At 38.4% G+C, this 27,237-nt stretch overlaps 1 protein-coding gene across 2 annotated transcripts; it reads left to right on the forward strand.

Annotated features, from left to right (window-relative positions):
• Positions 1-27,237, forward strand: LOC120535595 (zinc finger CCHC domain-containing protein 2-like). 2 transcript variants are annotated; one of them, XM_039763536.1, is made up of 2 exons: positions 1-1,597; positions 27,200-27,237. In XM_039763536.1, exons 1-2 carry the CDS (start codon positions 989-991, stop codon positions 27,209-27,211), a joined length of 621 nt encoding a protein of 206 aa, XP_039619470.1. In that variant the 5' UTR covers positions 1-988; the 3' UTR covers positions 27,212-27,237. The 2 variants fall into 2 exon arrangements, with proteins under 2 accessions (XP_039619470.1, XP_039619469.1); XM_039763535.1 differs by lacking the exon at positions 27,200-27,237 and adding an exon at positions 15,503-15,548.

Raw genomic sequence — 27,237 nt, forward strand, 5'->3', positions numbered from 1 at the left:
TATGTGCGCCTGGGGTTGGTTGGTGTGCGAGTGTTGTGTTCTCCTATGAAAGCGACTAATCGAATTGTATTTCCAGAAAAAAAACACACACAACAACAAACTGTTTAGCAAATTATAGAATGCGTGTAGCAGTTATTCGTTTTTGAAATTAAAAAGAGAGTAGCTTTTGAAGAAACGTGTCAGCGTGAAACGACTTGGCTTTTCATTGGAATTCAATTGGAACCATGACCAGAGTTGTTGGACTTTTTGTTGTTATTGACAGTCGTTCAAAGCTAGTGGAAAATTGAAAGAACCGAAGGAAGGTAAAACAAGAAGGAAAATCTGAACGCAAAAAAGTGGACATACAAAAGAAACTAAAAATGGACACGTGGGGCTTGCTGGATTGCAAACGAAAGGAATAATATATATATCAGCTGCTGCCTATCGCACGCACATCCCCTGCCGGCATTATTTGCTCTGACAAAAGCAATTCAACTCGGGAGTTTAGGGGAATGTGAACTGGAAAGGAGGAAAATTTTAAAGGGCCAGGCCTGTCTAGGAGTTGACTCGGTGTAATAACAATGCCGCTTGTGAGTGCAAGTCGCATTTAAACGTTGCAGAGAAGATGCTCTCTGGAAATTGGTACGGAGCTTCAAAGAAGACGATAAGCTGTTGCTGGAGGGTTCAAGAAGTCGAGGTTCAAGAAGGTGGATCGTAAACAGCTGCCGAAGCTGCGATGCGCGGAATCGCATGGAAATAAAGCTTTTTTCTCTCCGGTCATGTACAGAAAATTGAAGTGGAGTAGCTGCAGACATTTAGCGGGGAGTAACGCCGACATTGGAAACCCTGCATTTCTGTGTGCGTTATCAGGTTGCCCTTTTTATTTTTTTCGTTTTAGTAAAGCTGATGGGAAAATAGCCTCTTAAAGGGATACTCTTGCTTGACGTCTCACGTCTTTTCCAAAATAGGAGTTAGAGGTAAAGACAAACGATAATAAAAACGGGCAGCAATGGTGGAGAAGCGGTCTGTTATCCAGAGAGAGAACGTGTACCGCTGGTTTTCGGAGCTCAACTCTGCCCAGCGGGTTGAGTTTCTGTGCGGATTGCTCGACCTCTGCGTGCCCATCGAGTTGCGCTTTCTGGGATCTTGCTTGGAGGATCTAGCTGGTAAGGACTACCATTCTTTGCGTGACGCGGAGATCAAGGCTAACAACCCTGCCGATCTGGCCACCTTGACCAACATCACAGACGAAGTTGTTCGCAGCAAGCTTCTCATCTCATTAGCCCTGCTAAATTCGGACAATCGGGAGGCAGCCGGAGTCCTCTTCAGAACCCTTACGCACATCGATTCCATCATCAATAATTATGGGTTGCAGCTTAATGACGGTCAGACCGGGGACCAGTTTCTCCTACTCTTCACAATGGCGTCCAATCACCCTGCTTTCAGTTTCCACCAGAAGCAAGTGCTGAGAAAGGAGTTGTCTCAGATCCAAGGCATTGTAATTACTAGCTGCAACAACGCTAACCTGAGTACCAGCAGCAGCACCGCAACGTCAACTACCGTCACCACAACTACAACCTTCACGCCTTGCGTGGCAGGCAGCCACTTCTTGCACAAGGTGAGTTAAGTGTGTGCGCATAGCTGCTGTGTAGTGCTCTTTATAGCCGCGGACCAGAATTTGTTTTCCTGTCTTGCACTCAAGCTGTTGGAATAGGCTACAGATCCTCTCAACTGTGAATGGGTTAAGAGGTTTTGAGAAGGTTGTTGCAAAAATGTCAATGGTTAAAGCTGGAGTTTCTCAGTTCTGGGTACTCTTTCCAGCCCTGTTGGTTTTTCTTTTTCAACATTGTAAAAGATGTGCCTGGTAGACTCATTGGTGATTCTGAAACGGTGGTGCAGTGGGCAGGAAGGGCCAGTGTCCTCTCTAGGTTTAGTTCCTGGCTCTCTGCCCAGTGGTGCTGGTATTTATCTTATTTTCTGATCCTGTAAGGGACTTGCTATGTGTGCGTTTTTTTTTTAAATGTGGTCCCCCACCTCCCCCAATACTAACCAAAAAAAAGTTCAGGTTTAGTTTTTGAAGTTTGTAACATTTTTTTTGTAATAAGTGAAGTTAGTGCACATTTTTTTTTTTTTTATTTATATAAAGGAGTCTGTCTTGTGTAGTGTGTAGTTTAAGGACTGTTTTTACTTCCAGATAGGGCTAAAATTTCAATGGACTATGCTGGCTTAATGGTAGTCTGCAAAACTGTGGCATTCAGTGTTTTTATAAATCATGGCCAGTATGCTTGAATGTGCACAGTGTTCCTACTGTAGTTGCTTTCCATTCTATTGTCAATGTTTTCTGCGTACATTCATGGTTGCATCATTTTAAAAATTGCCAATTGAGACTTTTTTAAGTGTTCTTCGATCATAATTGGCTTCCAAACCTATATATGACCAGGGGACACTCATACTCTCCTTGTATGCTTTTTATATGAAGCTAATTTTATTCAGTTTCAAATTAAGTATTATTGCACATTCATATTCAAAACGGCATGTTTAGAGCTTTGTGATTAAAGCAATACACTGTTACCTGAATTGTTTGTTTGTTTTTTTTGTTAAACCCTTCCCTCCCTGACATGATTTTTGGCAGGATTTTATTTTCAAATTCAGTGGTCATGGTACTCCTTATGTGTAATGGGTCAAAAGATCCCTCACATTGTACCAGAGTGGATGAGAAGTACTTTACATGCATATAGCGACATCAGCCAGGTTCTGTCTTTTGTTTTTTCACTAGTCTTAAAATAGTACAGCCAAAAATTATTTGTTCACTGTGGAAAAACTGGTAACAAATGGAAATGATATTGAAGTACAAACTTAAAAAAACTATTTAAAATGTTACAATTGTGTATTATGTAAAGAAATGAGAAGAAAACTTTATTCAAAACACATTCTGGAAGTGTTTTCAAATTATGTTATTTATTGCCTTCAAAGAATTATTTGTACACCTGTGGCTGTGTGTAGAATTCGCACTATAACGACGTAAGCACAAAAGCCTAAATGTACTTACGCACAAAAAATTCCAGATGCAGGAATCTGTGTATTCGCCAACTTTCACGTTCTTCTGCAACATAAATCCCGGTCAACGTGAAAAGTAACGCCATGCACGCACCTGTTGCCCCGCTCCAACTCCTTCCAGAATTACGCCTCTTTGAATATGCAAATCAATATAAATAGCCCTTAAGCTCAGCGTTCTGTGAAAAGCACGGGGGAAAATATAAGAGTTTCAGAAAATACCAAGTGGAGGCAAGGAAAAACATACTATTTGTTGGTTTAAACAGTGGTATAAACAACAAAAGGAAGTCGATCGAGTGACATAGCGTGTTGGAGAAACTCGAAAGCTCGAGTTCACAAAGTCGCAAAGTGCTCGAAATAAAAAAGAAGTTGTCACATATCAAAGTCGCCATGAAAAGGCGAGTCGTAGCCCACCGGCTGAGTGTCATATGAAAGCTTATTAGGGTACAGAGAAAAAAAAAAGGCACACAGTGGGTGGGAAAAAGCACAAAATGTCAACTTTTAATCTCGAAATTTCCACTTTAATCACGTAGTTTATTTTGTCATTAAAGTAGAACATCATAAACTTCATCTTAAAATTGTTTATTAGTTTCTCAAATCCCATCGTAACTAAAGTAGCAAGTTAAATGCTTTGTTTTGTATTTGAACTTCTATGTGCTGTATGTGTGAGGATCACTACGTGCTTTTTAAACTGGCTTTCTCTTTCTCCAACATGACACAGAATCCATTACATTTGTGATACTACAGCTCTCTAAATAATTAAAATACTGAGATGTATACATGATATTTTCGTGATGATAGGAGTTAAATCATGTTATTGAACATGGTGGTGCAGTGATTGTTCGTGTCTCGGATGCTTGCTGCGCCATGTGCGACCTTCGATGAAATGCTCTAGTACAGAAGTACTGTCTCTTTCAAACGTACTAACCTCCAATTTCTGTCCTTGCTTTTCTTTCTCCAATACCCAATCATCATACAATCAGCTCTGTAATAGACGTTAAGCCATCTGTAAGCTTAGAAAGCCTATTCTTCAAAACTTTTAAGGAACATTGAAATATCTTCATAGTACGTGTTTTATTCTATCCATCTATCCTTCCAGTGTCACACCAGTCCCAGTAAGAATACAGCACGAGGCAGGCCGAATCTGTGAACAGAGCACAAGCTAATAGCTAGTGCTGCGGCACTGTGTCCTGGCATGTTTAATTATTGACAATATAGATTATTTAAATGAAGTTAAAGTTTTATCTGTATAATAAACATTTTGCTGCATTTCATCTTAAAAATGATATCATCATCATCATATGTAAATACATGCTTTATGAAGTTTGTGGAATAAGTTGTGCAATATTGTAACTGTAGTGCAAGTTTACCATGAGGTAATTCTACTTCTGAGTACAGACAGTTCTACAAGGAGCACTTGATTGAGTGCGTTTTATAGTTCTTGGGATAAAACTCTTTCTGAACTGCGAGGTCTGTACAGAAAAGGCTTTGAAACATTTGCCGTGTGAGAGCAGTTCAATAGACAGCATGGCTGAGGCAGCGTGTGCTTGATGCTGCATACCGATAATTATCTTTCGCAGCTTCTGTAAATCTTTGATTCCCCATTCGAGACAGTGATATAAATACGCTGAGTGATGCAGTGAGAGTATTATGAAAAAAGATGATCTTCTGTGGCAACCCCTAACGGGAGCGGCTGAAAGAAGAAGGTGCAGTATATTTAACAAAGCTAAAGCAGCTATGGTATTTAGAATTGTTTGACCATTCCGTGGACCATTATATTACTGGTTAATTACAATCAGATGCATTAAACTAATAAACAATATGCAGTTAATTTCAGTGTATTTATAAAACTGCCTCGGGGATGTTGATCTAAAAAAGAAAGGATAACCACACAGGAACAGTAGCACTGCTTTGACGCTAGGTGCCGCCAGTCTGCAAAACCGAGTGCAGTACTTGTTTGCGACAGGGTATGAGGTACTTTGGAAATGTGCGTGGCTTTACGCGAAGTATTAAGTTTTATACATCGATTTGAACTTGGAAACGTTCTTACGCAACATTTCTGTGCGTACGCACTGTTTATACATGAGGCCCCTGGTCACTGGGGTTTTCTCAATGTCCTGCTCAGTATTTGGTATTTCCTCCTTTGGCAGCAATAACAACATGCAGCCTCCTGGGTATGCTTCCAACAGGGGTGTTTCAAATGGCTGGATCAAGGCTCTCACATGTGTACTTGAGCTTGTCTTTCATATTCTGTTTGTTGCTTGGTGGGTCTGCTGGGCATTTCATTTTATTTTATACCAGAGGTGTTCAATAAGATTCAAATCTGGACTTTGTGGAGGCCACTCAACCACTTTCACCTTTTTATTTATTTATTTAAATTTTTTTGAGAAAAGCCTTCACACACTTTTTACATAATGCTTGGATTGTTATCTTGCTGGAAAATGTGGTGATGCATATGCACTTTTCCAACAGATGGGAATTCATGATGCCTTTGATAAAATGCGGATTGCTGACGCCAGAAGCAGCCGTGCAACCCAAAACCATCATGCTCCCACCACTGTGCTTGATGGTTGGATTTAGACACCATGGGCTATACTCCTCCTTCGAGTTGTGCTACACTCTCTGATGACCATCTAATCCAAACATGTTAAATTTGGATTCATTGGACCATAAGATTGATTTCCAGAAGCAGTTAGGCTTGTCAACATGTTCTGTGGCAAATTTAAGATGTTTCAAGTTGTTCTTTTACTTATACGTGGCATCTTACGAGGGACCCTTCCATGCAGGCCATGTTCGTTCAGCTTGTTCTTTATTGTTTGTGTGCAAATATGAATTTCAGTAGCCTCCTTGACTTTGCAATTTGTGGAGCGTACAACCTTTCATTTTTTTCTTGGCAAGCACTTTGATGTATTGTGCTTGAACTGGTTTTGTTTTTCTCCCACTTCCCTCCGTCAGGAGCAGAGAATGTCAGAGAAAGAGAGAGGCAGGCAGAGACAAGCAAACAATCAAAAATCAATATGCGCTGTTTGGGCTTTCAAGTATGTGAAGCGCCGCATGGGAAGCATATCGTATATCATTGAGGAGTTTTATTTAATACAGTGGTGTGAAAAACTATTTGCCCCTTCCTGATTTCTTATTCTTTTGCATGTTTGTCACACAAAATGTTTCTGATCATCAAACACATTTAACTATTAGTCAAATATAACACAACTAAAATGCAGTTTTTAAATGATGGTTATTATTATTTAGGGAGAAAAAAAATCCAAACCTACATGGCCCTTTGTGAAAAAGTAATTGCCCCCTTGTTAAAAAAGAACCTAACTGTGGTGTATCACACCTGAGTTCAATTTCCGTAGCCACCCCCAGGCCTGATTACTGCCACACCTGTTTCAATCAAGAAATCACTTCAATAGGAGCTGCCTGACACAGAGAAGTAGACCAAAAGCACCTCAAAAGCTAGACATCATGCCAAGATCCAAAGAAATTCAGGAACAAATGAGAACAGAAGTAATTGAGATCTATCAGTCTGGTAAAGGTTATAAAGCCATTTCTAAAGCTTTGGGACTCCAGCGAACCACAGTGAGAGCCATTATCCACAAGTGGCAAAAACATGGAACAGTGGTGAACCTTCCCAGGAGTGGCCGGCCGACCAAAATTAACCCAAGAGCGCAGAGACGACTCATCCGAGAGGTCACAAAAGACCCCAGGACAACGTCTAAAGAACTGCAGGCCTCACTTTCCTCAATTAAGGTCAGTGTTCACGACTCCACCATAAGAAAGAGACTGGGCAAAAACGGCCTGCATGGCAGATTTCCAAGACACAAACCACTGTTAAGCAAAAGAACATTAGGGCTCGTCTCAATTTTGCTAAGAAACATCTCAATGATTGCCAAGACTTTTGGGGAAAATACCTTGTGGACTGATGAGACAAAAGTTGAACTTTTTGGAAGGCAAATGTCCCGTTACATCTGGCGTAAAAGGAACACAGCATTTCAGAAAAAGAACATCATACCAACAGTAAAATATGGTGCTGGTGGTGTGATGGTATGGGGTTGTTTTGCTGCTTCAGGACCTGGAAGGCTTGCTGTGATAGATGGAACCATGAATTCTACTGTCTACCAAAAAATCCTGAAGGAGAATGTCCGGCCATCTGTTCGTCAACTCAAGCTGAAGCGATTTTTGGGTGCTGCAACAGGACAATGACCCAAAACACACCAGCAAATCCACCTCTGAATGGCTGAAGAAAAAGAAAATGAAGACTTTGGAGTGGCCTAGTCAAAGTCCTGACCTGAATCCAATTGAGATGCTATGGCATGACCTTAAAAAGGTGGTTCATGCTAGAAAACCCTCAAATAAAGCTGAATTACAACAATTCTGCAAAGATGAGTGGGCCAAAATTCCTCCAGAGCTGTAAAGACTCATTGCAAGTTATCGCAAACGCTTGATTGCAGTTATTGCTGCTAAGGGTGGCCCAACCAGTTATTAGGTTCAGGGGGCAATTACTTTTTCACACAGGGCCATGTAGGTTTGGATTTTTTTCTCCCTAAATAATAAAAACCATCATTTAAAAACTGCATTTTGTGTTTACTTGTATTATATTTGACTAATGGTTAAATGTGTTTGATGATCAGAAACATTTTGTGTGACAAACGTGCTAAAAAATAAGAAATCAGGAAGGGGGCAAATAGTTTTTCACACCACTGTATGTAATATGTGCTCTGATTGGGTAGCTTCTCAGCCCTCTTGCAATAGCGTCCCTTGTATGACATCAACTGGGCAAAGCAAATGAGGAAGCAAGGACCCTAAATTAAGACCCATTGTCCGCAGAAATCCGCGAACCAGCAAAAAATCCGTGATCTATATTTAGATATGCTTACATTTAAAATCTGCGATAGAGTGAAGCCTCGAAAGTCGAAGCGATATAGCGAGGGATCACTGTATATTGTTATTTGGAATACATACATGTCATGCACCAGCCAAGCAGACATGTTGATTCTCTGTCAATTGATAGTTGGGCTTCAGTTTTTACTCATTGTCAGTAATGTATACATTTAATAATTTATTTTTCTTCGGTTATATTCTTGAATAAAAGCACACTTGTTTTGTTATACCTTTTGTGAAAGTGTTTGATATTTGGACTTCAGTCTTCACACATTATACACTTCATGTCAGCACTTTGTTTTAGTTGTGTTCAACCTTTCTTGCCTTGCATTGCCTGTCATCCTCCATTTACCCAGATCATTGTAGACACAGAACACACAAGAAATGTATGTGTTTCAAATAATATATTATTTACCCTTTACCAGTGCATGCTCCCCAACCTGACCTGATACAATTCCAGGCATCTCACACCCAGATACGCAGCTGAAATTCTCCCAGCTCAAGTCTGTTTATGTTGGGGTTAGAGATGAGGTACCGGGCTGCTTGTGCTCATTTTCACATTGAAAAACAGATGCTGATTAAAAGGTGCAAAGGAATGACGGTGACCCGGCATTACGACTTTTTTAGTTTGCTCCGGGGATTCTAGTGTTGAAGTTTGTCCTTCAATATCCTCAATTCCATTTCCATTTTTGACCATTTCTTCAGCGTACAGATTTTTAGCTGCATTAGAAGTGACATACCAAAAATTAAAAGTAATGTGTGTGTATGCAATGTATTTGTTTGTTATTTCAAGTGCTGTGCTTGCACAAATGTTATTTTCTAAGAAATGCATCTACATTTTTCAATGAACATTTCACTTGAAGTGTGCTGCTAAACTGATAGCTGAACTCTTTTCTGTTTTACATGAGGAAATATGTCCTTAACCTTTTGGGACATCAATACAAATTTCTGTAATTCTCAAAAACTGTGTTATGGAGTCATTGAGTATGTATATTCAAGTCTTTCTCTATGGGGAATTTATATGTGATGGTCATGTTTGTATAGGTTTTCTTTGATAATTCCAGATTGTTCTTCCAGTTTCCAAAAACATGCTTAGTGACTTGATGGACCAGTGTAAATGAGCATGGTTGCATGCACTGGACAGATCACACCATCACATGCAAGTTTCTGTGTTGCTTTGGTTCAACCTCCTCAGTAATCAGACAAACATACATAGACGTAACTAATTTATTGATTATTAAGTTAAGTGGTTAAATTTGAGTAGTTCTAATGTACATGTCCTGGTATACATTCACACAAGAATCATTGTAACCACAGCATTGGAACTGGAACCAAATTTGAAAGTGCTGTTCTTCTGTTTTGGTGACGTACTGTTAGACCATGCGTTTACTAATTAACATGGCAACCATACATGCAAGTACAAATTTTCACTGTACTCTTTGCTTTTGACAATATCGATCAATGAATCGTAAAGTGGTTATTTTATTTTGGGTTAAAATCTGGCCAGTTTTGCCGTAAACTATCAATTGAGTTCATATGTTTGTTTACTGACATTTTACAACATTATAACTGTCCTCATCCATAATATGCTATGGTATTAACTGGAATGTTGGCCAAGGTAGTTTGTGATACCTTTCTAGGACAAGTGACCAGTGTAATGAATTCTGGCACATGATATAGTTTAGCTATGGACAAATCCTTTTATGTAAACGAAATGAGTTGTAATCCATGTAACAAAGCTGAAGGCCAAAACTAAAAGATGAGTGTTTTAGTTAGAAACAAGATAAATATATATCCCCCTGCTCATTGGAAAAGAGTAATACATATTATAAACGGTTTTGCACCTTCAATGACAAATCTCGGGGTTTAAGGTTACATTACAGTGTTGTGATTAATATACAATATATCAGTTAACCTTCTTGTTTTTTTGTTTTTTTAGCAGAATTTGGAAATTACAGTTTCGCTTGACTTCAACACGCTACTGAATTCCATGCATGAATATATTCATAATCGGAACCTACTTTCATTTATTTAATCACAGTAATTTGCTCCTGTATTTGTTTTCAGCTCATAGCTAAAAACTTGCAGACATTTTCCTGTACCCTCTTTACATTTCAAGTTGAAAGTGCCAGAATGTTCAGCCTACCATTCCTTTCACATTTAGTTCATTTTGTGTATTGCTGCATTTGAAGTTTTAGCAGTCTGGCACGGTGTGATTGTTTGTTTTAACAAACATTATATATATATATATATATATATATATATATATATATATATATAATACACACAGTGGGATGCAAAAGTTTGGGCAACCTTGTTAATAGTCATTATTTTTGTATAAATCGCTATGGTTATTACGATAAAAATGTCAGTTAAATATATCATATAGGAGACCCACACAGTGATATTTGAGAAGTGAAATGAAGTTTATTGGATTTACAGAAAGTGTGCAATAATTGTAATATAACACAAGTAAACACAAAATGCAGTTTTTAAATGATGGTTTTTATTATTTAGGGAGAAAAAATCCAAACCTACATGGCCCTGTGTGAAAAAGTAATTGCCCCTTGTTAAAAAAATAACCTAACTGTGGTGTATCACACCTGAGTTCAATTTCCGTAGCCACCCCCAGGCCTGATTACTGTCACACCTGTTTCAATCAAGAAATCACTTAAATAGGAGCGCCTGACACAGAGAAGGTTATAAAGCCATTTCTAAAGCTTTGGGACTCCAGCGAACCACAGTGAGAGCCATTATCCACAAATGGCAAAAACATGGAACAGTGGTGAACCTTCCCAGGAGTGGCCGGCCGACCAAAATTAACCCAAGAGCGCAGAGACGACCATCCGAGAGGTCACAAAAGACCCCAGGACAACGTCTAAAGAACTGCAGGCCTCACTTGCCTCAATTAAGGTCAGTGTTCACGACTCCACCATAAGAAAGAGACTGGGCAAAACGGCCTGCATGGCAGATTTCCAAGACGCAAACCGCTGTTAAGCAAAAGAACATTAGGGCTCGTCTCAATTTTGCTAAGAAACATCTCAATGATTGCCAAGACTTTTGGGAAAATACCTTGTGGACTGATGAGACAAAAGTTGAACTTTTTGGAAGGCAAATGTCCCGTTACATCTGGCGTAAAAGGAACACAGCATTTCAGAAAAAGGACATCATACCAACAGTAAAATATGGTGATGGTAGTGTGATGGTCTGGGCTTGTTTTGCTGCTTCAGGACCTGGAAGGCTTGCTGTGATAGATGGAACCATGAATTCTATTGTCTACCAAAAAATCCTGAAGGAGAATGTCCGCCATCTGTTCGTCAACTCAAGCTGAAGCGATCTTGGGTGCTGCAACAGGACAATGACCCAAAACACACCAGCAAGTCCACCTCTGAATGGCTGAAGAAAAAGAAAATGAAGACTTTGGAGTGGCCTAGTCAAAGTCCGGACCTGAATCCAATTGAGATGCTATGGCATGACCTTAAAAGGCGGTTCATGCTAGAAAACCCTCAAATAAAGCTGAATTACAACAATTCTGCAAAGATGAGTGGGCCAAAATTCCTCCAGAGCGCTGTAAAAGACTCATTGAAAGTTATCGCAAACGCTTGATTGCAGTTATTGCTGCTAAGAGTGGCCCAACCAGTTATTAGGTTCAGGGGGCAATTACTTTTCACACAGGGCCATGTAGGTTTTGATTTTTTCTCCCTAAATAATAAAACCATCATTTAAAAACTGCATTTTGTGTTTACTTGTGTTTATATTTGACTAATGGTTAAATGTGTTTGATGATCAGAAACATTTTGTGTGTATATATATATATATATATATATATATATATATATATATATATATATATATATATATATATATATATATACATACATGTATATACAGATATATATACATACATATATACATATATATATATATGTATGTATGTATATATATATATGTATGTGTGTATATATACACTGCTCACAAAAATTAAAGGAACACTTTAAAGAAACACATTAGATACATCAGATCTCAATATGAAGTTGGATATCTATACAAATAACGACAGGGCAATGTCTTAGGAACAAAAGGATGCCAAGTCTTTTAATGGAAATAAAAGTTTTCTGCCTACAGAGGGCTCAATTGTGTAGACACCCTAAAATCAGAGTGAAATGAAGATGTGGCAGGCTAGTCCATTTTTCAAAACTTAATTTCTGCTACTCAAAATGCTTTTCAGTATCTTGTGTGGCCACCACGAGCTTGTATGCATGCTTGACAGCGTCGGGCATGCTCCTAATGAGACGATGGATGGTGTCTTGTGGCATTTCCTCCCAGATCTGTATGAGGGCATCCCTGAGCTGTTGTACAGTCTGAGGAGCAACCTGGTGGCGCTAATGGACGAAACATAATGTCCCACAGATGTTCTATTGGGTTTAAGTCAGGGAATCGTGAAGGCCATTCAGTTGTTTCAATTCCTTCATCCTCCAGGTACTGCCTGCATACTCTTGCCACATGAGGCCGGGCATTGTCGTGCATTAGGAGGAAACCAGGACCTACTGCACCAGCGTAGGGTCTGACAATGGGTCCAAGGATTTCATCCTGATACCTAATGGCAGTCAAGATGCCGTTGTCTAGCCGTTAGAGGTCTGTGAGTCGCTCCATGGATATGCCTCCAAGATCATCACTGACCCACCACCAAACCAGTCATGCTAAACGATGTTACAGGCAGCATAATATTCTCCACGGCTTCTCCTGACCCTTTCACGTCTTTCACATATACTCAGGGTGAACCTGCTCTCATCTGTGAAAAGCACAGGACGCCAGTGGTGGACCTGCCAATTCTGGTATTCTATGACAAATGCCAATTGAGCTCCCCCGTGCTGTGCAGTGAGCAGAGGGCGCAGTAGACATTTGGGCCCTCAGGCAACCCTCATGAAGTCTGTTTCTGATTGTTTGGTCAGAGACATTCACACTAGTGGCCTGCTGGAGGTCATTTTGTAGGGCTCTGGCAGTGGTCATCCTGTTCCTCCTTGCCCAAAGGAGCAGATACTGGTCCTGCTGATGGGTTATGGACCTTCTATGGCCCTCTCCAGCTCTCCTAGAGTAACTGCTTGTCTCCTAGAATCTCCTCCATGCCCTTGAGACTGTGCAGGGAGACACAGCAAACCTTCTGGCATTGACACGTATTGATGTGCCATCCTGGAGAAGTTGGACTACCTGTGAAACCTCTGGCAGGATCTTGACACATCAGGAGGGAGGCTGTTCTGCCGGCCAGTGTAGTTCTGCAGCATTGAGACTGCATATGTATCAGGTTGAATGTACAGTATGAATGTTTCAGGGTGGCATTTGAGGTGCATTTACGTACACATTTACAAAGTGATTCTGATTTATAAAACTATTTTGTAAATCTGATATTTGTTTTTTGCTGTGTGCATATTGTTTTGTGTATGATGACCCAGGCCCTGAAGCATGACAATCTTTCTTTACTTGATTTCTTCAACAGAATTTTTCAAAGAAATAAGCAACATACAGTTAAAATTTACTGACATTTGGGAGCCAAACATGTTTCAAAATGTCCTTGGGGGCTAATAAATATTAGTGAAATATGCATTTATTAAAACTGTGTATGCAGTGCACACACTCCATTGCAGAGTAATGCTATTTAGTATAACATACAGTACCAAACTTAATGTTTTGCATAAATTGAACTGTCAGCTTTGTTACAAAACAGACTATGAAAATTTTATACTTTTCATATAAATTTACTGGTTTTTGCTTCTGTCCAAGTTCTTGGAAAGTTAATCTTTCTGATTTATATAAAACACAGTTTTATTGAACTTAAGTGGTTCAGATATCTATATTGATGCATCTTGGATCACTTTGGCTAATAAAACCGTACATCCTTTCCCATTAAAACAAGCAAATGTTTGATGTGACCATTTGCAAACGTAAATGCTCTGAGAAATTGTCAAAGGCTTTTTTTAATGAGACAAAATTGTCAGTTGTTTTTAAAATGATTTGGAGTTAAGTTAAGTTTACTGCTTGCGATCCATCTTCCCATGTTGTTGGGTGGAAATTTTAGCCAGAGATATAGTATACCTAAAGCAGAAACACATATGCAAATTTTGGGCCGGGGGGGGGCGAAGGTGGGTGAAGTACTGGAATTGAAGAAAGAACGACAAGTCTGTACAGCTGTCTGAGGTGTTTATATACATGTCAAAACTGTGCAGCTTAAAAACTGGAAAGAACTTCAGTGTTTTTCACAGATTGACCTTTCCTGGTCACTTATGTTTTGAATTATGATTAATTATCATATAAGCTGGTGTTTGATACTTGGAGTTATTACTTTTGCTTGAATAGGTTTAGCTTTATTTTTGATTTAGTTTTAAGAAGTACATTTGTGAATATGTTTCAGTTCTGCAAAATAAAAATGTTTAACCTGATAGCTAAGCAAAAGTTAATAATAAAACTTACTGTCCAAGTCTTTCACTCCATTAAAGCAAGTTCAGATATAGTTAAAAATTCTATTACTGATTACTGCCCAACCAGCGTGCGATTTGAGAATGAATGATATTGATTGATGGCCAGCAAAGATGAACATTTACTTCTACATATTGTACCCATACTGCTGGTGTGTTTGAACTATGAGTTTTCTGAAAACATTTAATGAAATGGAGCTCAAGACAAAATTCATCTCAAGGAGCCAGTGGCTCCTAAAAGGAAAAAATTAGGAGTCAATATATTTGATGTAGGTGCCACATAATGTGTGAAATATTAATCTTTCATTCCCATACCTTTCAAACCTCCATGTACTGTATGTGTGCCTAATTATTTTTGTTCTCCTCTGTAGTACATCCTTCTCTTGTTCTTGTGTCCATATTTATGATTTCAGTAAAAGAATATCATTATACATAGTTTGAAAGTTTTACACTTTAAGAACAGTGTATTTTACTCCGGCTCTGTGTCACTGACCATCACAATGTCTGTGTCAGAGGGCCATCCAGTGTAATTAGTTGGTCTTTTACTACTCAAGTGATGGGCCTTCTGTGCTGATCCTGATTAAATCCTCTAAGGTTGAGACATTGAGTGAGTTTAGCACTTTTGGTTTTATTCTACTCTGTGCTAGTAGTAAAGGCACATCAAGTATGATCTCAACAAGATGTTTTATATTGTGGAAAACTGACAATATTGCACGGAAAGACTTCCCACAAATAACATTTATATAGCACATTATCATACAAAAATGTAGCTCAAAGTGCTTTACAAGATGTCAAAATGAAATTTACAAGAAAAGAGAAATTAAGGTTAGGCAGTAACATTAAAGATTATGTATCAAAGAAGGGAAATGATTAATCTAAATGATCTTAGATAAAGAGTAGCATCTTTATATACAGTGTTATGATGCAGGTCTCTAAGGATGAGTCCGCGATAAGTTGAGATGTCTGGGAGAACAGAAAACCAAAACTCCAGTTAAGATGAAGGAAAAAAAACAATCTCCAGGGGTTCCAAGGCCAAAACACTGCCCAGCTCCTACTGGGCATTCTACCTAACATAAATGTTCTTAAGTCTATCCTCCTTTTTTTTTTTTTTTTCCTAGGCTTCATATGAGAGGTTTTGATGAAGTCTGTTTCATGGACAGCTGAGGCACTTGCCTTCATTCCATCATCACAGGTGGCGCATGGTGCCTTGATCAGGTTATGGTGGCATAGAGCGCCACAACAGAAAGACCACAAAAACAGCAGAGAATAGTGGGGATTAGTAAAGATTGCAAATCCCTGAAGTATATAGTAGACTCTATGGTCATAAAATTAGGAATACAACTAAAATGTAGGTATGAGAAAGCCAAATTAAAATGTTTGCTGTTTTTTTTCTTCCATGGTATAGGCATTGGGAATTTCTGTTGGTAAAATATTACAAATTTTAGGTACATAAAAATACCACCTCACCTTCTTTTAAGCTTGGCTGTTGGAATTATGAGCAGACCACCTTCAGAAGATCTAAGGTTATGACTTGGAGCGTTGGGGACAGGCATTCTCAATGTAGGACAAAGCAAGAGTTAAGGCTTTATAAACCAGTATTTTAAAATTCAGTCTGACAAAGGTAACCAATATAGTGACACTAAATCTTGATGTTCTCAGATTTTCTTTTTCTAGTTAAGTTACTGGCTTCTGTATTCTTCACTAATTACAACCAATTGATGTCTGTCTGGCGACGGTGGCGCAGTGGTAGCGCTGCTGCCTCACAGTTAGGAGACCCGGGTTCGCTTCCCGGGTCCTCCCTGCGTGGAGTTTGCATGTTCTCCCGTGTCTGCGTGGCTTTCCTCCGGGCGCTCCGGTTTCCTCCCACAATCCAAAGACATGCAGGTTAGGTGGATTGGCGATTCTAAATTGGCCCTAGTGTGTGCTTGGTGTGTGGGTGTGTTTGTGTGTGTGTCCTGCAGTGGGTTGGCGCCCTGCCCAGGATTGGTTCCTGCCTTGTGCCCTGTGTTGGCTGGGATTGGCTCCAGCAGACCCCCGTGACCCTGTATTCAGATTCAAGATTCAGCGGGTTGGAAAATGGATGGATGGATGGATGATGTCTGTCTTAGATGGACCTATTAGGAGTGCATTACAGTAAGCTAGTGAACTAAAACCAAAAGCGTGCACTAATCTTTTTTCCTATTATAAGTGGTCTAACTTTTGCTATCTTCCTTAAGTGGAAAAATGCAGTCTTAGTAATCTGGTTATTATGTGATTTTTTTTTTTTTTTTTTTTAAACTTTAGGTCAAGTCAATAACTACCCCCAAATTCTTTAACTCTACCTTGATTTTTATTTCTTTTTTTTTTTTCTTCTTATTTAATTTGAGAAAGCTTCTGCTCATCCAATCGGAAATGCTGCGAAGAACTTGGATCTGGAGGCCAAGAGTGTCTGGGTCATCAGGCACTATCAGTGAATAGAGCTACTGTATGGGTCATCTGCATAGCTGTGGTAACTCAACTTATGTTTTCAGATAATCTGTCCTAATGGGAGCATGTAGATTAAAAAAGCAGTGGAGCCAGAATTGATCCCCGGGTTATACCATATATAATATCGTGGATCTCTGAAATACAATAACCACAACCATCAATTTTCTTCCTGTTAAATAAGACTGAAACTAACTGAAACTGCCAGAGAGGCCTATCCATTGTCTAAGGTGGTTTATAAGAATAGTGTGGTTTATGGTGTTAAATGCTGCATTCAAGTCTAAGAGAACAGGAACAGAAATATGGCCTGTGTACACATTAACACGCAAGTCATTTACTGCTTCAAGCAGTACAATTTCTGAACTATGATTTGTTCTAGAACAGTAGTCTACAACTCCGGTCCTGGAGGACAGGAGTAGCTGCAGGTTTTATTCAAATCCTTTTCTTTGTGACCACTCTTTGCTGTCAGTTAACTCCTTTTCCTTTGATTTTAATTGACATGATCTGCTCCCCTGAATATCTTCATTTTTCCTCTGAATTGCTTCATTTCTATCCTTAAATGGCACCCAAACAGACATGAAATGTGAAGTGAGTGAGCCAACAGAAGACCAACTAAGTCCGGGCCTCAAACTCCAACCAATTTCACTCCAACCAGTTGCTTAATTGGTCATTGACTCTTGTTAAATAAAATTGTCCTTTAATTCCATAGCTTGTTGCTACTGTCATTATGCAATAGCACAAGTACAAAACTGCTGATTTTCTATTTTCTAAGAGCACTGTTAAAATGTTTTGGACACCTGAGCAAATGAACATTCCTGAGTCCTTCATCTTTCTTTATTTTCAGATATTGTATGATGGTCATAGTTTGCTGGTCATGTTTTGCTCATTATTTGGCTGCTAATTGAGGGAAAAACAATTATGGGGTCTGAGTCTTAAAGAGCAATTCAGTTAAAATGAATTCAAAAGAAGTTAATTAGCAGCAAAAATAGGCCACTAATTAAGAAAAGGGTAGGAATGAAAATCTGCAGCCACTGTGGCCCTCCAGGACAGGAGTTGGGGACTCCTGTTCTAAAACCTGACTGAAACTTGTCAGGAATAGAATGTTTATTCAAGTAATCGTTTAGCTCTTTTTAAAAACTGCCTTTTGTAGAATTAAGAAAGGTAGGTTAGAAATTGGTCTAAAGTTTTAAAAAGACAGGAGTTGAGATTATGTTTCTTGAGAAGGGGCTTAACAACAACAGTCTTAACACTAGAATTCCTGAAGCCTACGAAAAAACATATAATCCCGGCTCACCTTAAATTCCTTCACACTTCTCCATCAACACCTTTTGTTTTATAAATGTGTCTAGCACAAGCAGCAAGCAGCCTGCTATCCCATCCCCCACCGGGAGCTCATCATGGGCAAAAGTTCTTCCAGCTCAAGCCAAGGCTTGGTATCTGCATGTGTGGTGCCTGGAGTTGTATAGGGTAAATAATATATCGTTGTTTGGAGCACGTAAATTTCATGTGTGTTCTATGTCTACAATGATCTGTGTAAATTGTAGAATGAAGTGCAAGGCAGGAATCGTTGAACACAACTAAAAAAAAAAATTTTTCATATTTTAGTAATTGAAACAATTTACACATGAAGTGTATAATGTGTGAAGACTGGAGTCCAAATATCAAATAAACACTTTCACAAAAGGTACAAATTTAGCAAAACAAGTGTGCTTTTACTCAAGAATATAACCACAGAAAAAGAAATCTGTTTAGGGTACAACGCTTACAGGATAGCTTTGTTGGCGCAGCAGTAAGAACGGCTGACTGGTAATCAAAAGGTCGCTGGTTCAACACCAATCGACCGTTTTGAGGAGTGAGCTGCTCTTATTCTTACTATTTATACAATAAAAATATACGTTTGATTTGAATCTGTAACTGCCAGTGTAAATTTATGGTACTTGTAAAAGTTTTTTTTTTTAATTCAATTTTAAACTCCCAGTCACGTTCACGCTCCCCCGATCTGACACTGCTGTTTTCACATAAAGATGTTCTGTAACAGGTGAGCTCCGATGTTGATGAGGGCTCTACATCAGAGAAAGGGATCAGAAGCCCTCTCACACATAAGAACAATGCAGCTGCACCAGGCGTAAAGATGAACGATGGCACCGTTTGGATGCAGGAACAGGTCTGGCGTCATCCTGCCAGTCAAAGTGCCACACGCGTGTCCTTTAAAGAAAAAGCAGCACTTACAAAGCTTGCCAAGGTATCGTGCTTGTTTTTGATTGTTTTCTGATGGTCTTTATATGAAAAACATTTAGATGTTACTTATATAAAATCCAGATTGAATGTTAATTTCCTATTTACCTTGGTTTATTTACTTATCTTCCTACAGTGTAAAGTCACAAGTAGACTGCAGAGCTTCCTGTGTTTGATCGACAAGGGCATGCTCATAAAGTACAATGGACGGCAGCTTCCATCTGCAGCTGTAGACTCTCCATGCTAGTGTTTAGTGTTTTAGTGTTTTGCCCAAAAAAAGAAGTCTGACTGTATTCTCATACCATTGCTCACGCAGTGAAGTACCAGCATCCACTTTTCATGGCATTACACATGTACTTTATGAGCATGGCCGTGTCAATCAAACACAGGAAGCTCTGCAATCTATTTGTGGTCTCTCCTAGAAAAGATCCCGTTTTATCCTCAAAACCAATGTTTTGTCTCTTTTGAAAGCCTCTCATCCTGTTCAGTGCCAGCAGTCGACAGTAGGCTTCACCCGACCTTCTAGGTCTTTAAGAACCTCCAACTATTGATATTGAATGTAGTTTTTTCCTTGTGCTGCTTTTACGGTCAGTGCTCTTTTTATAATATCTCGTTGGGAAAGCATGAAAAAAAGAAAAAAAGTTAAATTTACACCATGAAATACTGAGGTGTTGTACAGTTGAATCCAAATTACTAAGTACTGTACATCACCAAGTCTGCCAGCACAGTTGGGGAGTGGAGTGGGTCAAAGTGGTTGTGGATGGTGATTCTTGCCTGAGGTAATGGAGGTGATCTAGCCTTGAGCCCCCCACTTGTGTTGCTGAAACAGACATATTTCATTGTTGTCATCTCGAGTAGGAGCGAGGGTAGATCAGATCAGATTTTAATCTGATTTTTTTTTTGTAATCTCCATTCCACATCTATAGCCCCTACATCATATGCATCCTTCAACATGACTTCTTGATACCACTTAATTAAAAGTGTCAATGAAACTTCAAATGATCGCAGACCCATGTGATATTCCTTACTGTGCATTACTCCTCACATTTTTCAAACTGGCAAACATGGTTCCTTGACTTTAACCTCCACCGTTTTCTCAACATGCAATTGAAGATCATCTCTAAACTTGGTAAGTCTTGCGCCTTTGAGTTGGTTATTCTGAAAGGTAATGCTGTATCAGTACCAGTCACTGACCTTCCCCACTTTTTAGTTTTCAGTCTGCCTGAGATTTGTGTGCTATTGTGGTGCACCATATTTTTATGCTGAGCAAGTGATTAGAGTCTAGTGTGCTTCAGAAACTCCTGCAACTTTCCATTCCTTAGTGGTCTGTCTGACATGCCCTTGAGAACAGAACTGTCAATACCTGATACAGCTTGAGGCAAAATCAAATACTTCTTTTGAAGTATAACACTTTGAGATTTCCCAAACAAGTCATGGAGAAAGGAACAAAATGCCACAAAAGGCAATGTCTCCCTTTTGCTGTACAATGTGTTTTGCTCTCCCTTTAATGTCTGTTTTTTGAGCTTTTAGCCAGGTGATCCATATGGTGATGCACAGCTGTGCTGTGTGATCAGAGTGTAGACAAACAAAGTGCGCAGTAAATGTGGCACAACTAACACTGGGTCTTCACTGCAGAAGTTGTGTGTATAGAACAGCCCAATTCCACACTGATCACTCTTGGTTCATGTTTTCTCTGGGGCTGTATCAGCTGTAGTATGTCAAGACTTTTTCAATCATTAACTGTATAGTATTCATTTTGAAAACAGAAGACTGGGGACACTTATCTCTATGGCAAAGGCTTAGCTGAGGAAATAAGTGTCTCCTCAAATGGATGGGACAGAGCGATATAATAGACATGAAAGTGATCTAGTAGACTTCCTTTTACATTTTGAACAATTTTATAATTCCAGTATTTATAATGCAAGCAGCAGGCAGGGGCACGCATTCCAGTCGTGGAAATGAGTGCCCACCAGTGATGGGACAGAAGGCGACAACAACATTTATTTATATAGCATGTTTTCATACAAATTATGTAGCTCAAAGTGCTTTACAAGATGAAGAAAGGAAAAAGAAAAAATACAAAAATAGGCAATGCTATTTAACAAAGAATAAAGTAAGGTCTGATGGCCAGGGAGGACAGAAAAATAAAAAAAAAAAACTACAGAGGGCTGGAGAAAAAAACAATGTGCGGGGTTCCAAGGCCACGAGATCACCCAGTCCCCAGTATGCATTCTGCCTAACATAAATGATCTCATTCAGTCCTCATTGTTTTCAGGCTTCACATGGAAAAATTTAGATGACGATGGGCATGTGGACCTCTAGCCTTCAATCCATCAATGTAGGGACTGCATAGTGCTTTGATCAGGTGGTTGTGGCATTGCCACCATAGAAAATCGGAAAAAGAACAACAGAAAAAGAAGGGATTAGTATGGATTTCGGAGCCATGGAAAAAAAACATAATTAAATGCATATACAGAATATCAGGGTTACACGTAAATGAAGCCATGACAAAGACATATTAAAATAATGGTTTTTTAGCAGTTTTTGAAGTGATCCACTGTATTAGCCTGGCAAATTCCAGATTTTAGGTGCTTAACAGCAAAAGGCTGCCTCACCACTTCTTTCAAGTTTAGCTCTTGAAATTATAAGCAGATGCTCATGGTTATGATTTGGAATGTAAGGTAAAATGCATTCGAAATATAGGGTGGAGTGAGATTATTCAAGGCTTTGTAAACCATAAGAAGTATTTTGAAGACCAATCTAAATGGCACAGGTAACTAATGTAGTAACATCAAAATTGGAGAGATGTCCTCGAGTTTCTTTTCCTAGTTAAGATTCTGGCAGCTGCATTCTGCACTAGTTTCAATTGATTGATGTCTGTTTTGGGTAATCCTGAGAGGAGTGCGTTACATACAGTAATCTAGTCATCTACTTCTGCTAGGAAATAATTGACCCTTCCGGTAAATAGGATAAAGTGCACTTTGGAGAAAAAGTGACAAAAGACAAGAGTCTTTATAAATAAGTTTAGCTCAATTTTAGCTGTCCGTTGTTCATTCTGTAAAGAGAAGAGTATTTCAGTGACAAGGGCCTTGGCTCTGGAAATGAGTGGCTCCTCCTGTTTTCAAAATTTTTCAATCTTTAGAACAATTTTTCCTATATAGTGTTTATGTTGCAAGCAGTGTACAGGGGCATACATTTCTACATGAACAACTCAACTGTGGAAATGAATGTCACCTCTGGTGGAAGGGATGGAGAGGTACATTAGATATGAAAGTTCTATATAGTACAAGACTGCCTGATAGGCTTATTAAAGACATTGCACACCATTTTAACTACCCAAAAACAGCGGGCAGGTGGCTATGTGTGCATGTTTACTGACAGACAGGCCAGCATATTGAAGGAAGTATGTGTTGAATCAAAAGGGAAATGGTGTGCAAAGATGTGCAGAAATGTGACAAATTTCTCTTGGTGCACTTGCACAAAATTAGAAGGGATGCCGAGTTCCATGGGGCACTTCATAACAGGGGACCTACATGATGGACAGATGCATTTCTAATGTTTTGCTTGTCTTCCTTGCATATTCAGCCCTTTATTCATCATTGTGGCACGTAACCAGCCTGTCTTTAAAATTTGCCGTACAGGATACACTGCTGCCGTGTCACATGGTTAGAAGAATTTGTCCCCAAGTCTGATGTAATTTTTAAAACACAGCCCTTGCACCCAGCAGGGTAATGTCAAGTATAAAAACCAGCCTTTAGCAGAATGCAGCTCCTGAATTTCTAAGGGGGAGAATCATCCCACCTCTTAATGGCACTTGTGTTAATAGAACATTATATGGCCTTTTATATCTGTTACAAAATAATGTTTCAATTATTTCATTCACCACTTGCGAACTAAGTAGAAAGAATAATTGCCAAAGGTTTTTTGGTCACATTTGCAACCATTTTAGTCACAGTCTGGAGCCCTGGGACAGTAAGTGTATATATTTTATTTTTTCTTCAGTATGTTTTCGTTTAACATGTAAACATTGAAAATAGGCTTTCACTGGTACCTTGTTGCATTTGCTTAACCTATTTTAGCTCTTTATTTCCTTGTTTCCCTTTTCTGAAAGCAGGAAATATCACAAATACACACATTAAGTGTCAATTGTAGTCTTCCATTGGCATATTGTAGTGGAGCATCAACATTATCTGAAAGGAACAGCAGATTATTTATGTACTGAAAATATGTAAACTACTTGATGTATCACATTTTTATATATTGCATGAATTATTCATTTGAAATTTATAAACCAATTTTGTATTAAAATAGTAGAAAACAATGCTTACACATACATAAAAGTGATGAAATGCTGCAGAACATTTTTTTAGCACCATTTACTGAAAGATGTACTAGATGTAGGAAAACAAATAGAAATCCAAGTCTAGTTTAGGAAAAATATACATGGAATGAATTTTAGTTAAACACACATACATACATACATACATTGTCAAACCTTCCTAATCCATTTCAGGGTTACAGAGGGCTAGAGCCTATCCAGAAATACTAAGTGCAAGGCAATAGGCAGTCCTAGACAGCACCAATCCATCGAAGCATTCAAATATTTGCACATCCTCCCTTGGTAGCCTGAGGCTTTCATTTATCTTATTGGTTAAAGATCTGTCTGTCACTTTGATATGAAAACATGCTATTGAATTGACAGTCACAGGTTAACATATTTTTTGACAAACAAATTTCTCTGTTAAGCAGTTATTGTTCCTTCTATAGCCAAACCTCTACTCTTTGGAAAGCTAATAAACAGGATTTTAGAAATGGAGTTGGTAACTACCTGCAATGCTGTCTAGTTGCTAATTCAGCTGCAATTCTGTTAATAGCATTTTAACTGGAGAATTATAAATTTCAAGTATAATATTAGGAAAACAAATGGTTTAATGCATCTGCTGTAGCAAGTTACATTATCGTCAGTGTATGGGAATTGATGAATGCTGGTGCAGTTTAGTGTTTGGAGGCCCTAAATTGTTTAGCACGTTCATTGTTAAACCTCCTTGTTACTGTCTTTGTGGATATCATTCAAGTGAAGTCAATTTTCAAACTGAGGCAGTTTATGCTAGGAGAATAACCAAAATTATATGCTTTTCATTGAAGAGTTTCAACATAATAACATTGGTATTTACCAAAATCCTCCTGTGCAAAATAAATAAATAAATAAATATTGGTGTACTTTATAGATTTTAGGTGTGTTGAATCCATTTCTTAAATTGGAATTTTTCTACCACAAGCTGTTTCCGTGAGATTTGGATTCAGTGAAAAAATGCAGTTTTGAAAAAGATTGGTTAAGTTATGTGCATTTTATGGAATAAGTAATTCCATGCTCAGAATTTTTATTGTGAGGGGACGTTAGGGCTGGCAATATATCAGATTTCTTGTTTGATATTTATGAAGAATCAATATGCAAAAGTCCATACTGCAATGTTCAGCACTTTAATTTTCCACAGCTACTTCCGAATCTCAAAGTTCACCCAAGTCTCCAGGGCCCTTTCAGAGCTTGTCTATGTTGACTCTGCCCACACTAAATAATGGTGAGCAGTACGAAAACATTGAGCAAGAATCTGAGGGGGAAAGCATTTGAACAGGTGGGATTTGTTGTTTAGTAAAGGTTTTGTTTTTGTTGAGGTGACAAATTTGTAGTAAAACATCTAAAGATAAAACCTGTTACTGAATATGAAGAGGCCATGCAATAACATGTGCAGCCTGCAATGTGCCTTCCCATCTCCCCAGCAAAATAAATCCGTGCTAAGCAAACATTCATAGTGTTCAGTGTTCAATTGCATAGAGTATAATCAGACAAGCAACAGGGACATGGAGATAACCACTGTAGTGGCTTGGCGTATTTGCAAAACACACTTCTTCCTACTTGTGCCCAGAGAACACTCATACTTGGTCATAGGCCAAATAACTACACTAGCCAGTAATTTAAACCACACCAGAAGTGAGACAGCCGCATATTGTAATCCCTCAACCATCTATTTTTTTACATGCTTTTTGCTGCTGAAATGTTGCAAGCAGGAATAAAAACCGCAGCCTTCATGGTTTTTGTTTATCTGAATTATTCAATGATTGCGCATGAGGTTAACAGCATTAATGGCAATTTTAATTTTGAGTTTTTGTATTTTGTTTAGCAGGGAAATGGCACTTCCTAATTATAATAATGGATCTTTAACATGTAGTGCATCTGTTTTGCATTAGCATTTTAAATCACTTTGTCTTGGTCATCTTTGAATGTGTTATGATTATTAAATACACAACCATATTACTTTATGAACCAAGGTTAGTATAAGAGAAACAAAATATAAATTAATGGAATATAAATGTTATTTAGGAGTAAATGGGGTGATGCTACTTCTCTGTTCATTGGGATTGGAAATTAAGTTTTGGGTAGTTGAAAAGGCTCCAGTTTCAATGGGCACCTTACAGATTCTTCTCTGCTGCTGACTGTGAAAAGCTGTTAAGAACACTGGATAGAAAATGCTAGTTGCTAGAAATACAGTCCTCGCTGTGCTGGAGAATGTTATAAAGTAAATACCCATACGCATCATACAGACTGTAACAGACACGAAAAGGCATGTTTAAGCAAATACTAACTGTGAAACCAATACAAATGATGTAGACTGTGAAGCATTATATGTATAATACATTTATGATCTGATTTGTGTAATAATGATTCGAGCTTTGTCTTGCCTGGTAAAATGGGCAGACTGAAGGAGAGTCAGGTAATGCATACATACAATAAAGACTTAAAAATAGAGGACATGCAAAAATGGTTGGGGGAAAAAAACATGTTTGATCTGTTTCTTTGAGGCACAGTTATTCATAAAATCGTATTTTTTTTTTTTTTAATTCATGTCTATATGGTGCTGATTTTTAATCTTTATGGTGTTTTGAGAACATATTGAGAAATCTTGAGTGTTGCTTTTTTGGGACAAAATAATCACATCATCAATTTAGGTCCCTTTCACCCAGCCCTATTTGAAATGGAAACAACCCATAATCAAGTATTTGTGTTTTCAGTCAAATATGTGAATTTTACAGAAATGTACAAAGTCAGATTGATCCATCCATTATCTTGACCAGGTAATAGGTAAGCTAATGCTAAACGAATAGACATCCTTTTTTCATGGAGACCACTTAAGTAACTGATTTTACACTTTTTTTGAGAGTGGTTGATAGGAAGGAAGTGGAAGGGAATATTTTCTAGTAAACTAAACCCGCCTATCACTCCCACATTTCAGAAGCTCCTCAGCTGCCTATCAGTAAAGGTAATTTGTTTTTAAAGTCTAGCTTTTTGAAAGTGAAATATGGTGTATACTTGAACAAATGAAATGGGCATTTTTTTGCTACATCTGTGACAAATTCACTACTTGTGAAAAATGCCTACCATCTCTATTTCTATTATATATGTTATTCAGGTCTAAATTGTAGGAGTTTATTTGTCTTTTTTTTTTTTTTGAGGCATCATATATGCAGAAGGTTAGTTCTATTTATCAAATATATTGACACATACAGTGAAAGCAAGTTTTGGACCTTTTGTGTAGCCCTCTTTAAAGGTAACAATGTCTATGTAAAATCAAGATAATACCATACACAGTTCAAATATCTATATAATGTCTTGTGTGTTGTATTACATGCACTGAAACTTCTCAAACTATCCATTATTGTACAAGGTGGTCCAGATCTAATTATGCAGATCCAGATTGTCTGGATGACTTTGATTTATGCAGGGACATTCCAGTTCGGCGCGAAGACGATTCTTCATGTTGTCAGTTCGCACACTTCCTGGTCCGGGATTTTTTAGATGATTTTCTGTGTAATAAACTTAAGTTATAGCGTAATGAAAATTGTATAATTAGATCTGGACCACCCTGTACAGATAGTGAAATCAAATAATTTGTTCAGGTAAATGTCAAGTGATTCACACAGTCTTTATAGTTAACATGAATTTGTGATTTCCAAACAAGCCTTGTCAATTATAAAATCATGGCTGCATGATACACAATGATATACAGTTTAATATGTACTTTTAGGGGCTGCCAACTTTACACAGTTTTGTCTTTATATAGCAACACACCTGAAACTAGATGGGATCCCCACTCGACAC

This window comes from Polypterus senegalus, chromosome 9 (genome assembly GCF_016835505.1).
Source record: "Polypterus senegalus isolate Bchr_013 chromosome 9, ASM1683550v1, whole genome shotgun sequence".
NCBI lineage: Eukaryota > Metazoa > Chordata > Cladistia > Polypteriformes > Polypteridae > Polypterus > Polypterus senegalus.

Coding starts and splice junctions, on each gene's coding strand:
- LOC120535595 (XM_039763535.1), top strand. CDS start 989: ATGGTGGAGAAGCGGTCTGTTATCCAGAGAGAGAACGTGTACCGCTGG. Junction 1,598..15,502: donor GCAGCCACTTCTTGCACAAG/GTGAGTTAAGTG, acceptor TTTTTTTCCTAG/GCTTCATATGAGAGGTTTTG.